Consider the following 17,474-nt stretch of genomic DNA (forward strand, 5'->3'; position numbering starts at 1 on the left):
CTGTGTCCCAGTTTTGAAAAAGAAGCTTGTATAAAGGACATAAAGCAAAAAAATGTTAACAGTAGTTATCTCCAGTGGGAGAACTAGTGGTGATTTTTATTTTCTTCTTAGTGCTATTCTCCATATTTCAAAAATCTGGCCGTCAAAGCCCATTACTTTTACAATATGAAGCTAGTACTTTATTGCTGTCTTAATTTTCATTTCAGGCTCTTGAGACAGTGAAAAATATGTTTTTTGATAGCTTAAGAGTAACTGAAAGTGAGCTCAAAAGATTTAGGATTATGCCCTACGGTCTCCAGATTTTTGCCTCTCTTCCCACGTCATATCGTTTAGTACTTTATCCAAGAAGATGAAATGAGAGAGGAAATACTGGGCAAATACCTCATCAACGAAGCTGCAGCAACATGCCGCACCCTGGGGTCTTCATCTCCAAGCAGATGGATGACAACATTACTGAGTACCCGCTCTTGCAGTTTTAAAAGCTTTGGAAAGAAAGATGATAAAAACAGGTATGATCTCTGTATTTAAATGAATTTTAGATCAGGTATCTTGGAAAGCCGGTAAAGAAGAACTCAACGTCACTAGCCCTAAACTCACATATACGATCACAAGCTTCATGATACAACACATTCCTAGAAATCCCACACCAACAGGAAAGTGCACTGCTGGAAGTTAAATCACGGCCTCCCAGAAATGAAGGGCTTACCCCTGTATAGTGATGGGCCCCTCTGTGCAGGCTTTCTGCTTTGGCCTCCAGAAAGCTCACCAACCTAACACAAAAGAACATATTTCACGGTGAATAATTCAGCTACTGAACAAAGCCACGTGGACGGCCTGCACGGCACGCAGAGGAGGACGGCCAGGCCAGGGCCGCAGGTGGAAGCCGGGGAGGCTCTGAGGCAGCCCCACACCACACGGCAGGAAGATGCCTGCTTCCAACAGGAGAACACACGCTCCTCCCGACTCCAGGCTCAGAAAGTGCTCCATACTTTTCTTCTAAGTGAATATACACACCTGGTGTTGTGAAAGACCCCAGGTGCCCTACAGAACTAGCTCTAACACCTCAGGTGGCGGGAGGGCAGACCATGGGGAGGGGGCTGAGGCTCTGGCCCCCTCAGAGACCAGCGGGTCCCCCCCACCACTCGGGGTCCCGTCCGTGAGACGCAGCGGGAAGCAGCCCTGACTTCACAGACATGCTCTAAGGCTGAAGACAATGACCCACAGAGGGCACCTAGCCCACCCCGGCACACAACCAGCCTTCTACAGATGGGGGCTTAAAAAAACCCCACAAACTCAGACAAAAAGGAAAATTTCCCATCTAAAAGAAAGCATAGAAAGAAAACGTGGGCAATCATGCTTTCTCAGAAAATTATCATAAACTGCAAGGCATCAGAAGTTATTCTTTAATTGTGACAATACCAATCTGCCGTCTGACCAAGGCTCAGTACAGCATGGTGTGCACTCGTCTAAACAGGCCCAAGTGACACGAGCATCATCGTTCTAGAAGCCTGAGCTCTTTCACTCACCAAGTGCAGAACACTTGAGTGACTAAGACTACCAGAAAACTCCACTCCTCTGCGTGGATGTACAAACTCAGAGGAGAGGGGCGGACAGAGGCACACAGTCACCATCTGCAGCTGGGCACCGGGCCGCCCAGCGCCGTTCAAGCCTGACCCAGCGGGCCCGCCTCACCCACCTGAAGTCAATCTCTGCCACGGTCTCCAGAAGCTCCGTCCGCACCAGCCAGTAGGAGCTGCTCCGCAGGGCCAGTAAGTCGGTGATGAGCTGCAGCCCCCAGGCACTGTAGCTGCTGCTGCAGAGGCTCATGACACAGAGCTGGAAGGCAGGCGGCAGGTGGCCCTCTGCAGACCCCCACACGCACCCCGCCCCGTGCCTGCTGCAGCCCCCCGACAGCAACCTCACTCAGGAACACTGGCCACACGCACGCGCCTCAGTCCCCTCGAGGTGGAGCACAAGCGTGTCACCACCACGGGACCCAGCTCTCTCCCCGCTGCCCCGCCTCGGTCCAGGCCTCTCCCCGGCCACCAGGCACGCGCCTCCCCTGCTGGACCCCCGTCCGCCCCAGGCCCAGCGCCACGACCTGGAGCCCGCGTCCTGCCCGACAGGACCCGGCCCCAGGCCGCCCCAGCGCACGCGGCCCGCTGAGTGCTGCTGACTGGCTCCCTTCTGCCCCAGCAGACACGGACTGACCGACACCTGGCAAACAGCTGGGACCAAGGAGCAAGTCTGGCCGGGCCGTGACACTTTAAAGGGGAACATGAATCTGACAATGGTAGGGTTTGGGGGTTGATTTTTACTGCTTAACGTGGACTGCTGTCGGGCCAGTTGTGAGTTATGAACCAGCTGACAGAACATTTCAACATGCTGCCTCAGAAAGGCCTGGGGCCGCCCCACCGCCAACGCCACAGCGATTAAATAACCCCAGGGCCTCACTCTGTGCATTCGAGGGGCCTGAGAGAGCTGCTGCGTTTTAATTCAGCAAGTTTTACATGTAATATGAGCAAGGTAGAGATACCCTTTAGGAAAAGTGTATTTCAAACAAATATTCTGAGATTTAAACCGAAGTCTATTAAACCTTGAGTCTGCGGGCACTGTTTTCCTTCTAAGGCTGAGGTAGATACACAGATGTTTATTACTCTTGCAAATGGAAATATTTAATATTAAGCTTAACCTTTCATTGTTAACATTGGTAAAATTTCCACTAATCAAAGAAATGACATCACAAACACTCATGCTCACCCTCACAGCAGCACAAGCCAACTTGCAAGTAACTGATGATTCGTCCTTCAAAGTTTTCTGCAGCAGGGGAATGCAGTCCGCCAGAGAAAATGTATTTCCTGCCCGGAAGAGCAAGCACAGAAGCCTTCGTGTGAACCTGAACTCGAGAACGCCATCCAGGGGCGACGGTGCTGGAAGCTGGAAGCGGGCGCTTACCTGTCCGGGCTCTGACGGCGCCCATCCAGCCCGCCACGTGGAAGCGGCACCGGCCGAGGACGGAGCAGATGAGGGTCCCGCAGAGGATGGCTGTGGCTCCCCGGACCTGCGGGTCCCCGTGGTCGACATAGTTCAAGACGTCGGACACGTACTGCTCCTCTGCGGAGAGAGATGGCCCGGCCACTGTACAGGTCCCTACTGTCAACTTTCTAACTCAGGGCAAAGGCCGAATTCTCCGGAAAGAAAAAGAAGGGCAAGGGAGCGATGCTAATCTAGAAAAGACTTGACTGTAACAACCATCAGTGGTAAAAAACATCCCGGATTTAAAGACCCTATATTCATCACATCCCTGACAGCGCGTCAACACGATAAGAGTTTCTGGGTTACAATTCCAGGTTGTCAGCCAGTAATCAAAATTCCAACATTTTGCTTCAGGAAAATGACTAGAGAGCCTCAAAGCTTTCCACACTTATTATCTAAAATAAATTCAAAAGCATGAGTTTGTCCCTTCACCCAAGGAAAGAGAGGAGAGAGAGAGCAGGCGGGAGGGTAACTTTAGGAGAGCAGTCTTCCACCAGTCACCCACTGGAGGAGACGCCCCAGGACTTGTGCCGTGGAAGACTGGCTGGTGCCGCCCAGCTCATCTCAGCCCCCGTCGGCTCTGAGCGTTAATGGCTCGCTCCCCACTGGCTCTGAGTGTGAATGTCTGGTCTGGCTGGTGTGACCCAAAGCAATTTTGATTACACACAATTTGTGCTTTTGCTAAAATCCAATACATATATTAATCAGCTCTTACATTCCCAGACTTCTATTGCTTTCCTCTGTGTGTTTCAACTAAACACTGCATCTGTAGGGAGTCCAAGAAGCCAAAAACATGACAATTGATGTGTTTTATGCAGAGCTATAACACAGCTCAAATGCTGCAAACTTACTCAGAAAACTTAGTGTTCCAAAACTAAAATAGTCAGAGTTGGAAACAGTATTCAAAACAATGACTAAACATGAGAAATGAGAAAAAGTGTGAACGTACCAGGGTATTCCACGGTGTCAAGAGGTGCTCTGTAGAGTTTGCTGAAGAAAGACTCAGGATGAAGGGCCACGGCGGCTCCAATGCAGCTGAGGGCCAGCGCCTTCACACTGACCCGCACGTCCCTGTCCGGAACCAAGGCTGGAACAAGTCCGAGCGGCCACCGTCAGCGTCACAGCAGCAAATCTTTAGCTTCCAAACAAACAGAGCCAGACCCACGAAACCAGCCTCCCCCAGCCTCACTGCCCCTTCCCTGTCAGTGGGTGAAAACCAAAGCTCGGATCCAGCTTCTACTCTGGCTGCTGCAAACAGGCTCAAAGCTGGTGACCAAGGTGACCTCTGAAACCTAAAGTTACTCCCTTTGGCTCTGCACCTGCTCTTTGATACTCACCATTCTTTTCCCCTGTGAGCAGAAATGAAGCGGACAAAAGGCGGACGCAATGGACAAGAGGGGCAGAATCCTCGTCAGTGGATTGGCCGATGTCGCCTTTGACCCGGCAAGGCTGTAAAGAGAAACCAACACTTATCGTCTTACAATCATGGAACCTACAGGCTGATTCCTTAGTTCACCCAACAAAGAATTCCAGAGCAGCAACTGTGCAGGAGCTTGGCATTCAGAGACGTGCTCGACCTCACAGGCCACGGTGGGGCAGGATTAGACCCCTGGGGGGAGTCCTGACAGGGGGCCCGAGGGCTGGGGCCGAATGAGCCCAGCTGGAAGGGAGCACGCCGCACAGGCAGAGGGAAGCGCCCAGGGACACCAAAGCTGTGAGGGGAGGGCCACTGTCCCAGGAGCGGCCGAGGTCCAGACGGTGGAGCATCCACAGAGGGACCAAGTGTGAAGCACTACTTGTTGCCCTTGAGGAATTTAAAATTAACTGGGAGTACAGGACACTCACAGGGAAAAGGCAAGCAATACAGAGACAACCCTGAAACAGCTCAATGGACAGCTGGGCAACAACTGAAAAAATCACACAACCCGAGTTAAAAATGGGCAAAGGACCTCAAGAGACGGTTCCCCAAAGAAGATACGCGAATGGCTAATTAACTCACGAAAAGATACTTCACGTCTCTAATCATTAGGGGAGATGCAGGTCAGAAACCTCAGTGATACACCACTGCACACCCAGTGTGATGGCCACCCTCAAAAAAAAAAGAAACAAAAACAGAAAGAAGTGTTGGCGAAGACGCAGAGAAACGGAATGCTGGTGCGCCACGGGTGGGAAGGGAAGATGGTGCAGCAGGGACTTCCCTGGGGTTAGGACTCTGTGCTTCCAATGCAGAGGGCGCAGGTTCAATCCCTGGTCAAGGAACTAAGACCCCACATGCCACACGGTGCAGAAAATAAAAACAAAGCAGGGCAGCTGCTGTGGAAAGCAGCACAGGCTTCCTCAAAAAGTGAGAAACACAAGTATCACACAGTCCAGCAAGTCCTCTTCTGGTGTATTACCCACAAGAAATGAAATCAGGGTCTTGAAGAGGTATTTGTACACTCATTGATAACAGCATTATTTACAACAGACAAAAGGGGGGAGTCACCCAACTGTCCATCAACAGATGAAGAGAAAAGCAAAACATAGTAAACACAGGCAATGAAGCAAAATTCAGTCTCAGGGGGGAGAGGATTCTGACAGCTGCTGTGACGCAGATGACCCTGAGGACACAAAACGACAAATACTATGATTCCACTTATGAGAGGTCCCCAGAGTAGTCAGATCCAAAGAGACAGAAAGCAGGATGATGGGTGAGAGGGGCCAGAAGAAGGGGGAATGGGAGTCAGTGCTGAATGGAGACAGAGCTCAGTCTGGGATGGCTGCACAACACGCAGCAGGTGATGCCACTCAACTGTGCCTGCAGAGGGGCTGCGACGGTGAGCTGCACAAGGACCTACCACGGGAGTGAACAAGTAACTCAGTGGAACAAAACCAAGAAACGTTGGCAGGCCACACACGACCATCAGATGGACGGTCCAAGAAATCACGTGCGGTCCACTCGGCACCAACAGGTGTGTCCGGGAAGGGCTCCCAAGAAGGCCGAACGTCGGGCAGTTCTCAAGGACGCATCCACACCTCGAGAGGCAGACAGCGGAGCGGACTCGAGGTCGATATGCGAAGGGGAAAGAGCTGAGCAAAGGTGCAGCCACGGGACAGCCAGGAGCGCGGCAGACAGAGCACGCTTAAACACTCAGCCCGCGGGACACGGCGCAGGCTCAGGCCCGGAGTCTCACCTTGTTCTCTGGATCCCCTGGCTCGGCAGCTTCCTCTCTTGAGACAAATTTATCCACACTGCTGTCAGAGGACTGCCTGCAGTGGCCCATGCTTTTCAACAAATGTGCTTGTTGAAGGGCTTCAAAATCAAAGAAAGAGACTAAGTCAACCGACAAGTTTCCAATTAAAACACAAATACACGTATCGACACAAAGTCAGTATGAAAGCACAGGACTTGTCATCAAGAACGTATGATAATCTCTCAGCTGATTTTCCTCATTTGCTATTTACAACTCAGGAAACAGATGCCAGAAGACTTCTTAGAAGCTAAGACATAAGAGGTCAGGGTTGAAAACAAGGCCGCTTAGTAGTACAGTAAGGCCCCTCCAAGCGAGCTTTCAGGTCACAAACTTTCCAAGATGTGAACATGTGTTCACATTCCAATCACGAAAGTCAGTTCATGTGCGGGGTGCACGGCCACACGCGTGCACCCTTTACAAGTGTGCTCGACAGAGTACAGTACTGTACACAGTGGCTGCTGTGGTTCAGTCGCTCAGCTGTGTCTGATTCTCTGCAACCCCATGGACTGCAGCATGCCAGGCTTCCCTGTCCTTCACCATCTCCTGGAGCTTGCTCAAATTCATGTCCATTGAGTCTTAATTTCAAGTCCAGGGAAAAGTATGAAAAGTATTATAAACCTATTACAGTACAGTTCTTATATGGCCCATCATGTTAGTTGGATACCTGGGCTCGCTTTGCTGGACTTAGGAACAAAATCTCGGAATGGAGCTTAGTTGTGTGTCGGGGACTTACGTACACCTCCTAAAGTCAACGTACCGATGGAAGAGTTTCTGAAAGCCTCCGCGTCTTCGTCAGGAAGAACGGCGGTGGCGTCCTCGTCCTCGTCCTGCGTCTGCCCCACCTGCATCCCTGGATACTGGCTGTCGGTGCCATCTAAGACCTGGACGTGCAGGAGGGGCTGTGAGGTTCTGAAGCGCCACCGCCCAGGGGCAAGCCCTCCAAGGCGGAAAGGCAAAGGCAAAGCCCGTAAGCAGCACGGACCACGCCTCACACACCGACAGGAGGGCGTCTCCTCAAAGGCACAGGACGCAGGCGTGAACAGTGCCGAGAGCTTACTGACTGCACGTTACCATGTTATGGAAAGCTTCTGTGATTCTAAAAATGCCAAAGACATCCCAATCTGGACGTTTCTCTTTTTTGATTACAAAAGACAAAAATCCAAGCAAAAACCTCTGTGTTCACAAGCAAATTTTACAGCAAGTGAAAAATGAGGAAAAGTCTTTTAAACAAAAGTCTAACAACAGGTTACCCCCTGCACTGCTAGGACTGACCCAACTAAGTGTGGGGTACAGTATTTCACATATCTAGCCACACACACGGGTGGTGATTTCAGACTGCCAAATCTCTCTCCACTTGAAATCCCCTGTAATTTACCTGAAAAACTGAGTGAGAGACCCTCTGTATGTTAGTAATTATTACTGAAATAAATTCTGTATCATTATAAAGTTAAAAAAACAAAACTGAGCTATTAATACATGAGCAAAAACAAGAGAGAAACAAACTTCCTCCACTCTGCAGATGACTTAAGAAAGCAAACACCCCACACAGGCTAAGATGAGAAGTTCTACTGTAATAAACAACGTTTTCTGAAAACCCCAGCGCACCCCCGGCTGGCGTGAAAGCACCTCCACGTATTACGTCCCTTATCCCCACAAGCCTCACAGCGCTGACCACCATCTCCAGCTTCATTCTGTGGGTAAGGAAACAGGGGCAGCAAGGGCCACAGCTGTGGAGGCTGCCCAGGTCCTGAGCAGCTGAGCCAGAGCTCTCACGGGGCTGGGCTCCCCACAGGCCACGCCCCGAACCACCACACTGGACAGTCTCGTCAGGGAATCCCGGCCCCTACAGCTGGCTCCTTTTTCTCTGTGGCACTTACTGCCACCTGACTGTGTGTTTATTTACCTGCTGATGACTGGCTTATGATCTGCCCTACCCAGACACACACACTCTAGTACGGAGGAAGGGAAACCTGGCCCATCACCAGTTTTTGTAAATAAAGTTTTATTGGAACACAGCCACGCTCATTCCTTCACATACTGTCTGTGGCTGCTCTGGCGCTTCAACAGCAGAGATGAGTGTGCAACACCAGCCCGACGGCTCACAGAGCCAAGGAGGTTCTCTCTGGCCCTCGACGGAAAGAGTCTGAGGGCTCGCGCTCTGAAACGCGAGCTCCGTGAGAGCAGTTCTGTGCGCTGCACCCCCTGCTTCACCCCCTGTGTGTAGAGCAATCCCTGGAACATAACAAGTGCTCAGCTCGTGTGTTCAGCAAACAACTCGGACTGAATAAAAGACACAGGAGCACCTCATAAAGCAGAAAGGACTCTGCAGGGGTGAGACATGCCAAGGGGAGACGTTTAGCTCCCTGCAGGCCAGAGCCCGGCCCCACAGCACACGGCTGCTGCAGGAGCTCCAGACGGGACGCTCACACGACTTCCTGTGGCTATTCTGTCCAATGGCTAGAGAACCCGTCCAGAAAGCATCACCTATAAGAAGGCAAGATGGGCTTCCCTGGTGGCTCGGGGGTAAAGACTCCACCTGCCACTGCCAGAGACATGGGTTCCATTCCCGATCGGGGAAGATCTTACATGCTGAGGAACGTGAATCCTGAGAGTCACAACTACCGAGCCTGAGCTCCGAAACAAGAGAGCAGTCTCTGCTCGCCACGACTAGAGAAAAGCCTGTGCAGCAACGAAGGCCCAGCACAGCCAATAAATAAATAAAAATTAAGAAGAAAAAAAAAGGCAAGATGTAAGTTGGTACAATAAACCGACGACAGAAACTTCCTCCGCTCACTTAACGCACTACTGGGCGCAGCACTTTCCTAGCCTCCCCTTCTCCCTGCCTACTGGTCAGTACTCATCACCCTTTCCTGACTTCAAATCATTTCCCACATCCCAGTTATGGGAATCATTTCCCACAATCCAGTTACCCTATCTTCTGCCAGGTCTTCTGGGTCTTCTAGCTAAAAACCCCAGTGGTGAGCCCACTCCTCCAACTGAGCCAGTGGAAACCCACTGGGCCGTCAGAAACCACGTTCACGTGGCAAGTGGACAGCTGCCAGTGCTTCGTCCTGTGTTTCTCAAAGCTTCTGCATTTACTCCAGTTTAAGAAAAAAATCTTAATAAACAGAACACATTCAGTAGTAGTGAAACAATTGCCAGTAGAAATTGTTTAAATAAAATTGGGCTGTAAAGCTCAGTTTATGCCTGTACCAAACTTCAGACCACTCCGGAGGGCTTCGTGTCTACTAACTCAGAGACGAGAGGTGCTTAGAGACATGTTCTATAAGATGGACTATGTAGTCAAGGTTCTTGAAGAGTCAGAAAGTGTTAAAACAACGCACAGTATTACTGTTATTAATCATATTGCATTAAGACTGCAGATCTGTTAATAACAGGTTCATTAAGGATCTTCACAATAATGACTTACCCTGTGCCCAAAAAGGTAAACATTTCAAATGCACTTAATCGCACTCATCAAGTGGCCTAACTTCTGACTCCATGTCCAGCACAAAGGGCACCTGGCCGCCCCCTTCAGGGAAGGCCTTCGATGGGCTGCGCTGCCGACTCAGGATCCGAGCTGGAGACCTCTACACGCTATTCACGGGCCAGATGGATGGAATAAACAGCCAGGAGGATCCTGGTCTGGGGCCCCAGGGAAGGCCCCTCTGCAGAAACTAGGTCTCCCCCTCTGACCACTTACAATTTCAGAACTGTCGGAAGGGGTCACGGCTGAATCGGGCCCCTCGGTGGTGGTCTGGGAGCTGTCGCTGATGGGCGAGGAGGCCTGGGTCCCGTCGTTCAGGTCCATGGCGGGGTCAGAAGGGACGGCGCTCATCTGGCTGGAGCTGTGGCTCAGGATGTCCTCCTCGTCCCCATCGGTGGCGGCGCTTGTCAAGTCACAGGCGGCCAGATCCACCGCGTCCGTCTGAAGCGTGTGCTGCGACCGGGGCTGCTCGGTGATGATGTCGTGACCCACAGAGTCGGCCGCTGAGCTGGCAGAGCCAGGGGTGGAGACCCCGGAAGAGGCAGCCAGCTCGCCTCCAACCTCACCCTTGACTGAGGCTGCAGACAGAGGAACATTCACTCTTCAAAGGGTCAGCAAGAGCAGACAACAGGGAACCGAATATTTGCAGAATACCCCCAAATTCACTGTCAGCATCTGTTTTAACTGCAAAACTTCCTTAAATACAGTGAAAATATGAACTAGTCAATTTCAAAAGCAAGACAAACAGTGCATCCTTCAAACATTTTGACTGGATTACTTATCTTTTCCTCTATCACTATATTGATAAAATAAGGACCACAAGTAGCTATTTTTAAATGCTATAAATATTCCCGAGTGGCATTTCACCGCCAACTCTCAAGTTTGACAAGCAACATTTGTCAAACCACCTCCAGCTCTCAAGCTGCTGCTCCGTCCTGAGTACGGAGCAGCATGGAGACTCTGGTGATTCCCTGGCAGCCAGGTTGGGGTACAGGCGGGGTGCTCACAAGAGCTTGGAGCTTGGAGTAAGCGGCGCTCCGGAAGGTGGGCTTTCCATCTTCCCAGATCCCATTCAAGACTCCTCAGCCAGTCCCACTCCCCTGGAGCATTAAGTTCACATTTCCCTAGTCTTTAACTCCCATTTAAAAAACATCACCCTACATAAGAACCCACACCAAGCTGTGAGCTATGTCACTCCTGGAGGCCAGGGGGTCAGTGAGCACTTGGGCACATGGATAGCTGTAATTTTTGTTTAATGTTTTAAGTTTATTTTTGTAATTTTAAAAGTCTACCCATTCCAGTATTCTTGGGCTTCCCTGGTGGCTCAGATGGTAAAGAATCAGCCTACAATGTGGAAGACCTGGGTTTAATCCCTGGGTTGGAAAGATTTCCCGGGAGGAGGCCATGGCAACCCACTCCAGTATTCTTGTCTAGAGAATCCCCATGGACAGAGGAGCCTGGCCTGGCAGGCTCCTCTGTCCATGGGGTTCTATTTTGTAGAATAAACCAGTAAATAAATAATCACCACTGAAAAGTATTCAGACTTTCTTTCCCTGTATTTCAGCCTTATTTTCAGTTATCTAAAAATATTCATTTGGCTAGGGTTATACAGACCAAACCCCTCTCAAATGGTTTTCATCTTTTCCATCTGTTACTGCGGTCTGTCACACTGACTGATTTGTAGACAGGGAAAAACCCCTGCCCCCAGGATACCCCTACTTGACTGCTTCCATGTTCACCAGCAACACTGGCCTGTAGTTCTGTTGTTACTGTAGCTTTGTCTGGTTTCAGTTTCAGGGGGATGGTGGCTTCACAGAATGAGTTTGGAAGTGTTCCTTCCTCTGCAGTTTTTGGGAACACTTTGAGAAGGGCGGGTGTCGACCCTTGTCTGACGTTTGGGAGAACTCGCCTGTGAAGCCCCTGATCGTGGACTCTGGCTGAGAGCGTCACTGCCGCCTGCCACCTGCCGGCACTGGCTCAGATCCTCGGACCATCCTTAATCCCGTTTTCTTCCTCACACCCATGCAGTTCATGAGACACGTTACCCACCATGCCCTTCTCAACAAGACTTACACCCAGGGAGCATAAACCTAATTTTAAAACAGCTTGAAAACAGCATGTATTTGATATAGGAAAATATCCTATATAGGAAAACAGCAAATATTTGATCCAAGAAAACACACAGGTCGTGCTTCAAAGTGAACACTATGAAAGGCGCCTCAAGCGGGCTTCACGGCCGCCTCCAAGGAGCACGGCCCACTTCGGGGCAGAGCTCAGCGGAGAGGAGCAAGGGGCACACCGCTACCTGAGAAGGCGGGGCTGCTGCCCTCCGACCTGGGCTCCGAGTCGTCTTCCAAGGGCGCTGCTTCTCCGAAGAGCACTTTCCCTAGGGAAGGACACAGCAAGTCAGCGCTTGCTGAAGGAAGCACTCTGAAGAGCAGACAGCAGTGCGCTCCAAGAGGAAACGCGCCGGCACACTTAACCCTGCCATCAGCCTCTCATCACATCCACGCTTCCTGACTTCTCCACAGTGCTAATACGAAGTGCACACACATCCTGTTTAGAGTATTATTAAAATCAATGAACCTGTATGAAAAACAGTTAAAAGCAATGATTCTTAATCTGTACCACAAAGTATTTTAATTATTAATATTAACTGACTGAAGACTACTGTCAGTGTTAAATAATTTATGTTACTATTTAACCTTTGGAGAAGGCAATGGCACCCCACTCCAGTACTCTTGCCTGGAAAATCCCATGGACGGAGGAGCCTGGTAGGCTGCAGTCCATGGGGTCGAGAAGAGTCGGATATGACTGAGCGACTTCACTTTCCCTCTTCACTTACATGCACTGGAGAAGGAAATGGCAACCCACTCCAGTGTTCTTGCCTGGAGAATCCCAGGGACAGGGGAGCCTGGTGGGCTGCCGTCTGTGGGGTGTCACAGAGTCGGACACGACTGAAGCGACTTAGCAGCAGCAGCAGCAACACCATTTAACCTTAAAAATGTCAAGTTATAGCCAGAACCCATTCTATTAGCCGCCAGGATATTCACGTCATATCTCCAACAAAAAGTCACTTTTATTATCTTTTAACCTGAAGGATTTCTATTGCTGATAACCAGTACTCAAGTACTATATGATCTGGGAGGATGGAATAGTATTTCATCTTTAGCTAAATTCTAAAAATACATTTTACAGTCAATGGTTTCCAAATTATAATACGGAAAAAAGAAAACAACAGTCTTAACATGATTTAAGTGGGATCATTAAATCCTTATGGTTACTTTACATATAAATGTCATTAAATGACACTATCAAAATAATTACTGGCAAGTTCCAATTTCTAACTTCACTCCTCTTCAAAGATTAAGTCACAGGTGTGATACTTCCATAAATCTACACTGATGTGACTTTAAAGCCCTCCTCCCATCCAGGAAAAAGCAAAGGAAACTCAAGATCTAGATGAAACTAACACAGCAACCTGGCTTACCTATAAATAACATAGCCCTTTATTACAGAACAAGTGATTTACCTTGAGAAAGCAGATAACACTGCAACCTGTGAATTCAGAGTTAACGAAAGCAGCCTCCGTCCTTGCAAACAGCAGTCTGCAAATCTGTTCCAAGGAGTTCTCCCCACAAGGGGGCAAGGCCAGGCCACGCCCCCCACCCTCACCCTGATCTGACACCCAACAGCTCTGTCTCTCTCTCTCATATATTGGCGTATTTCACCTGAAAAGAAAGATCCTGCAGCTACAACAGCAAAGTATGACAACTGCAGCTCTACAGGACAACAGCAAAACACTCAAAAATAAAAAAGAGCCTGAGCACAAATTCCACATTCCAGCCCTCAGAAAACATTGCAACCTGAATCTGTCATCGCCTCGTCATCAGAAAGAGAACAAGAAACAAGGCAAGTGCTAGGGAAATCTGGTCACACGCCTTAAGTCTCCTCCTAGTCCAAGGAGAGAAACATGAGCTTTTGACAGAAGCCTTTCAGGTTTCAAGAAATCTCAGGGTTTTCCCCAAAATCTCAAACTTGAAAGGATCCCACATCATGATGATCCGTGCACGCATGTGTGCAAAACCGCTTCAATCGTGTCTGACTCCATGCAACTCCATGGACCACAGCACACCAGGCTCCTCTGTCCATGGGGATTCTCCAGGCAAGAATACTGGAGTGGAGTGCCATTTCCTTCTCCATATGATGACCCAAATATTGTTAACTCCAAGTATTCTAGGAAACGTTTACCTAATCCAGCCAGGATTAGAATATTATTCCTATTAAGATCCCACTCAACACTACAAATAATATTAGGCATCAGGCTGCCTCAATTAAACACTCAAGACACGAAACAGACTAGCATGTTACATGTAAAAAATTAGCTTTTTATGTCAATTTAAAAAAAAGGAGTCTTTTAGAATTTCAAAATAGAAAACAGCAATAGTTTTCTATGGAAATCTAGAGCAGAGGAAGAAAATGATTGGTGCTGTAAGAAATGATGTGTACCAAAACTTTCAGACCATATCAGAAGAACTTTGATTAAATAAAAATAATTATATCAGAAAACTTGGGTAAGTACAAAGGTAAATATGGCTGAAAAATGACAACCAGGCCCAAATAATTAACCAAACATTATCCCTGACTAATACCAAACAAGTTTCTTTGGGATGATGAGCTGCCTTTGCAAACAGAACACCCCCAGGAGCAGGAGTTGGCAACCAAATAAAGCTGTGCTGGAAGGCAGCTGTGCCCGTCAGCTTCGCATCATCTGTGCCTACCTTCCTGCCACAAGACACAGCTGCTGCTGCTGCTGCTGCTGCTGAGTCGCTTCAGCCGTGTCCGACTCTGTGCGACCCCACAGACGGCAGCCCACCAGGCCCTGCTGTCCCTGGGATTCTCCAGGCAAGAACACTGGAGTGGGTTGCCATTTCCTCCTCCAAAGCATGAAAGTGAAAAGTGAAAGTGAAGTCACTCAGTCGTGTCCAACTCTTAGCGACCCCACGGACTGCAGCCCACCAGGCTCCTCCATCCATAGGGTTTTCCAGGCAAGAGTACTGGAGTGGGGTGCCATTGCCTTCTCCGCAGGACAGAGCTGAAGCCCTGCAAAAAGAGGACTCTAAGGGCTACACCTGGCCCTTCACAGAAAACGTTTGCTGACACCTCACCTAAAGCGTGAGAAATTTATGACAGGGAATTTCCCTGGAGGTCCCGTGCTGAGCACTCAGTACTCTCACTGCCAGGCTTGGGATCAACCCCTGGTCCCAGAAGTCACACAGTGTGCCCTCCACCCCCCCAAAAAAGAGAGAGAAATTTACGATAAACCAATTCTGATCCACAAGTAACTTTCTGAAGCCACCCAACAGGACTATTCGGGCCTGGTTATCAGATTTCAGCTGCATTTATACACACAATCACCATGCTGAGAAGAGGCACAGGCATAGCCAACTGCATCAGAGAAATACTGAAAAAGCAGGAAGATTCAAAACAATCATTTCTGAAATAATCACCTTTTTGTTTTCTTGAAAGGACAGGGCTGCATGAAGAACCCCCTCCAGCTGTAAGTCACAGAAAATGACAGGTGAGAATACAGTACAAGCGGCTGAGATCCAGAAACAATCAGAAAATCTTCAAGCTGGATTCAACTTTAGAAAATACATGAACGTTATTTCTACAGGTGGTGCTTAACCACCATCCTGTAACATAAAAACTGCATAACTTTAATTTCAATAACTTGAAAATTACATTAGCACTCAAAAATACAATTCTAAAGATGTGACCTAAAACGTCAAAAGAGCTCAAAGTGCATTTAGAAAGCCAAACGAAAAACATTAGAAAACCCAGATTACTTGGTCAACCAATAATCAAATAGACATTTTCATTAGACACAGTCATTAGAAATTAGATCACTGGACAGCAATCATTTTTGTCAGGCATGCACCCACAGGGAAAGGACAGCTCAGGACAAAGCCCAGTGGACAGGCACAGCGACAGATTCTCCGTGGGGCTCAGGCAGACGCTGTGACCACACGAGGCCGCGGGCAGACATCGCAGCCCTCCCTGGTCAGTACTGACGGTGAAGGCCACCTCGCCCGCGCTGCACTGAGCAGACCCCACGCGCCAGGCCTGGTGCGGCCGGTCCGCAGAGGCCCAGAAGCCTCCACTGCTCCAGACCCGGTCCAGAGGCTGCCACTCAGGGACCCCTGACTTCTAGCTCCCCGGGGACCAGTCCAAGTCAAGCAGGGGGATCTGCAGCAGCAGCATATGGTGGGGTCAGGGCCACGTAGTGCCCAAAAGCACAGGGAAAAAGAGCAAAGCGGGGAGAAGGGGCCGGAGGAGGAGGAGGGACAGAGGGCCGCCTAGAACCAGGCGGGACCACAGAGCAGAGCCCAGAGGGCAGCAAAGGCCTCGAGGGCCTCAGGAAGACCCCAGGATCTGTCACGGGCAAACAGCGCCAGTGCCGTCACTCTCCGACAGGTGAACTGCCACGTGGAGGCAGCCGAGTCCAGGTCAGGAGGCCAGGCATCCGTGCTGGCCTCACCTCACCCGCCTGCACCCCCCAGTCCCTGTGTGCAGGAGGAAGGACGACACCTGTGTCGTAGGCAACTCAGCCGCCCGTGGCTCACCAGCACCGGCGCGAGTTTCAGGAGGCGTGCAGAGTCACGGCAGAGTGGACTCCAGAGTGGCCGTCCAAACGCCCTACCTATCAGCTCCACGATGCTCCCGCTCCGACTGCGGCCCCCGGGCTCATCCTTGGAGGCCGCGAGCTGCCGGACGCCGCCCGCCGTGGTCAGCGCGCGCAGGAGCTCGGGCGGCGGGGTTCGGAGGAGCTGCTGCAGCAGCTCCAGGGCCCCAGTCACGACGTTGTGGTCCTGGTGCTGGGTGTAGTGCAAGGTCAACTCGTACACCTAGAAACAGGAGCACCGCGTTACTGCCAGCCATGGCCCTGACAATGTCCCAGCCTCCAGGCTTTTTGCTTTTGTCTTCTGTTGTGAAAATGTGTGCCTTCTCCCCCTCAACACTTCTCTATCTCTTCTACCAGTGTAATGATTCACTTCCATGGTTTTCTAAAGTCCCGGGACTTTTTTCACGGTTATATTAATTCCTTAGAAATAAGCAGAGCACTTCCACAAGAGGAGAAGCATGGTAATGGAGAGCTCCATCTCCCTACACTGGGACCAGGAAAGGAGAATCAAGTCCCAAACACACCGTGCACACAGCTCCTCAGACACACAAACCAAGCAAACAGCACTGGCCACAGTGCACTGAGAAAGGGTTTCCAAAGCTTTTAAAGGCATCACACCACACGTGACACTGTGCCACAGTACATGAGCGTAGTGGGCTTATCCCTTTCTTCTTCATTAGAGGTGCCAGATAATACACAGAGTGCCCAGTTAAATGCAAATTTCAGATAAATAATTTCAAAGTGTAACACTGAGCTGTGCGATTTCCAGCCTACTTACACAACAAGGTTACTGGTGATTTACTTGAAATTTAAGTAACTGGTGCCCTCTATTTTTATTTGCTAAGTTGGGCAGCCCTACCTGTGGTATCATAGAATACGTATTTTTTTATAACGACAGTATAGCAGTGTATAAGTTAAGTCTTTGACTCATTTGATGTCTCTGCTTCTTCTGATGGGCACCTCCCAGCTCTAGGTCACAGGTCTGTGACCCCCAGTCTGCGGGCAAACCTGGCCACCAGCTATTCTGCACACA

General features: G+C 49.9%; 1 protein-coding gene across 2 annotated transcripts in view; it reads right to left on the reverse strand.

Annotated features, from left to right (window-relative positions):
• The window catches only part of HTT (huntingtin), a 125,511-nt gene that overhangs the window by 68,692 nt on the left and 39,345 nt on the right, over positions 1-17,474 (reverse strand). Inside the window, exons 9-21 of one of the 2 annotated variants that reach the window (XM_061420969.1) lie at positions 16,460-16,664; positions 15,267-15,314; positions 12,062-12,142; positions 9,973-10,334; positions 7,027-7,150; positions 6,210-6,328; positions 4,374-4,485; positions 3,986-4,123; positions 2,956-3,114; positions 2,761-2,858; positions 1,697-1,836; positions 707-770; positions 382-482 (exon numbers count right to left, since the gene is read on the reverse strand). In XM_061420969.1, the coding sequence (XP_061276953.1) occupies positions 382-482; positions 707-770; positions 1,697-1,836; positions 2,761-2,858; positions 2,956-3,114; positions 3,986-4,123; positions 4,374-4,485; positions 6,210-6,328; positions 7,027-7,150; positions 9,973-10,334; positions 12,062-12,142; positions 15,267-15,314; positions 16,460-16,664 (1,751 nt within the window). The remainder of the gene's footprint in view (positions 1-381; positions 483-706; positions 771-1,696; positions 1,837-2,760; positions 2,859-2,955; positions 3,115-3,985; positions 4,124-4,373; positions 4,486-6,209; positions 6,329-7,026; positions 7,151-9,972; positions 10,335-12,061; positions 12,143-15,266; positions 15,315-16,459; positions 16,665-17,474) is intronic. The other variant, XM_061420970.1, reaches the window with a different exon arrangement.

Source organism: Bos javanicus, chromosome 6 (assembly GCF_032452875.1).
Source record: "Bos javanicus breed banteng chromosome 6, ARS-OSU_banteng_1.0, whole genome shotgun sequence".
In the NCBI taxonomy this organism is placed as follows: Eukaryota; Metazoa; Chordata; class Mammalia; order Artiodactyla; family Bovidae; genus Bos; species Bos javanicus.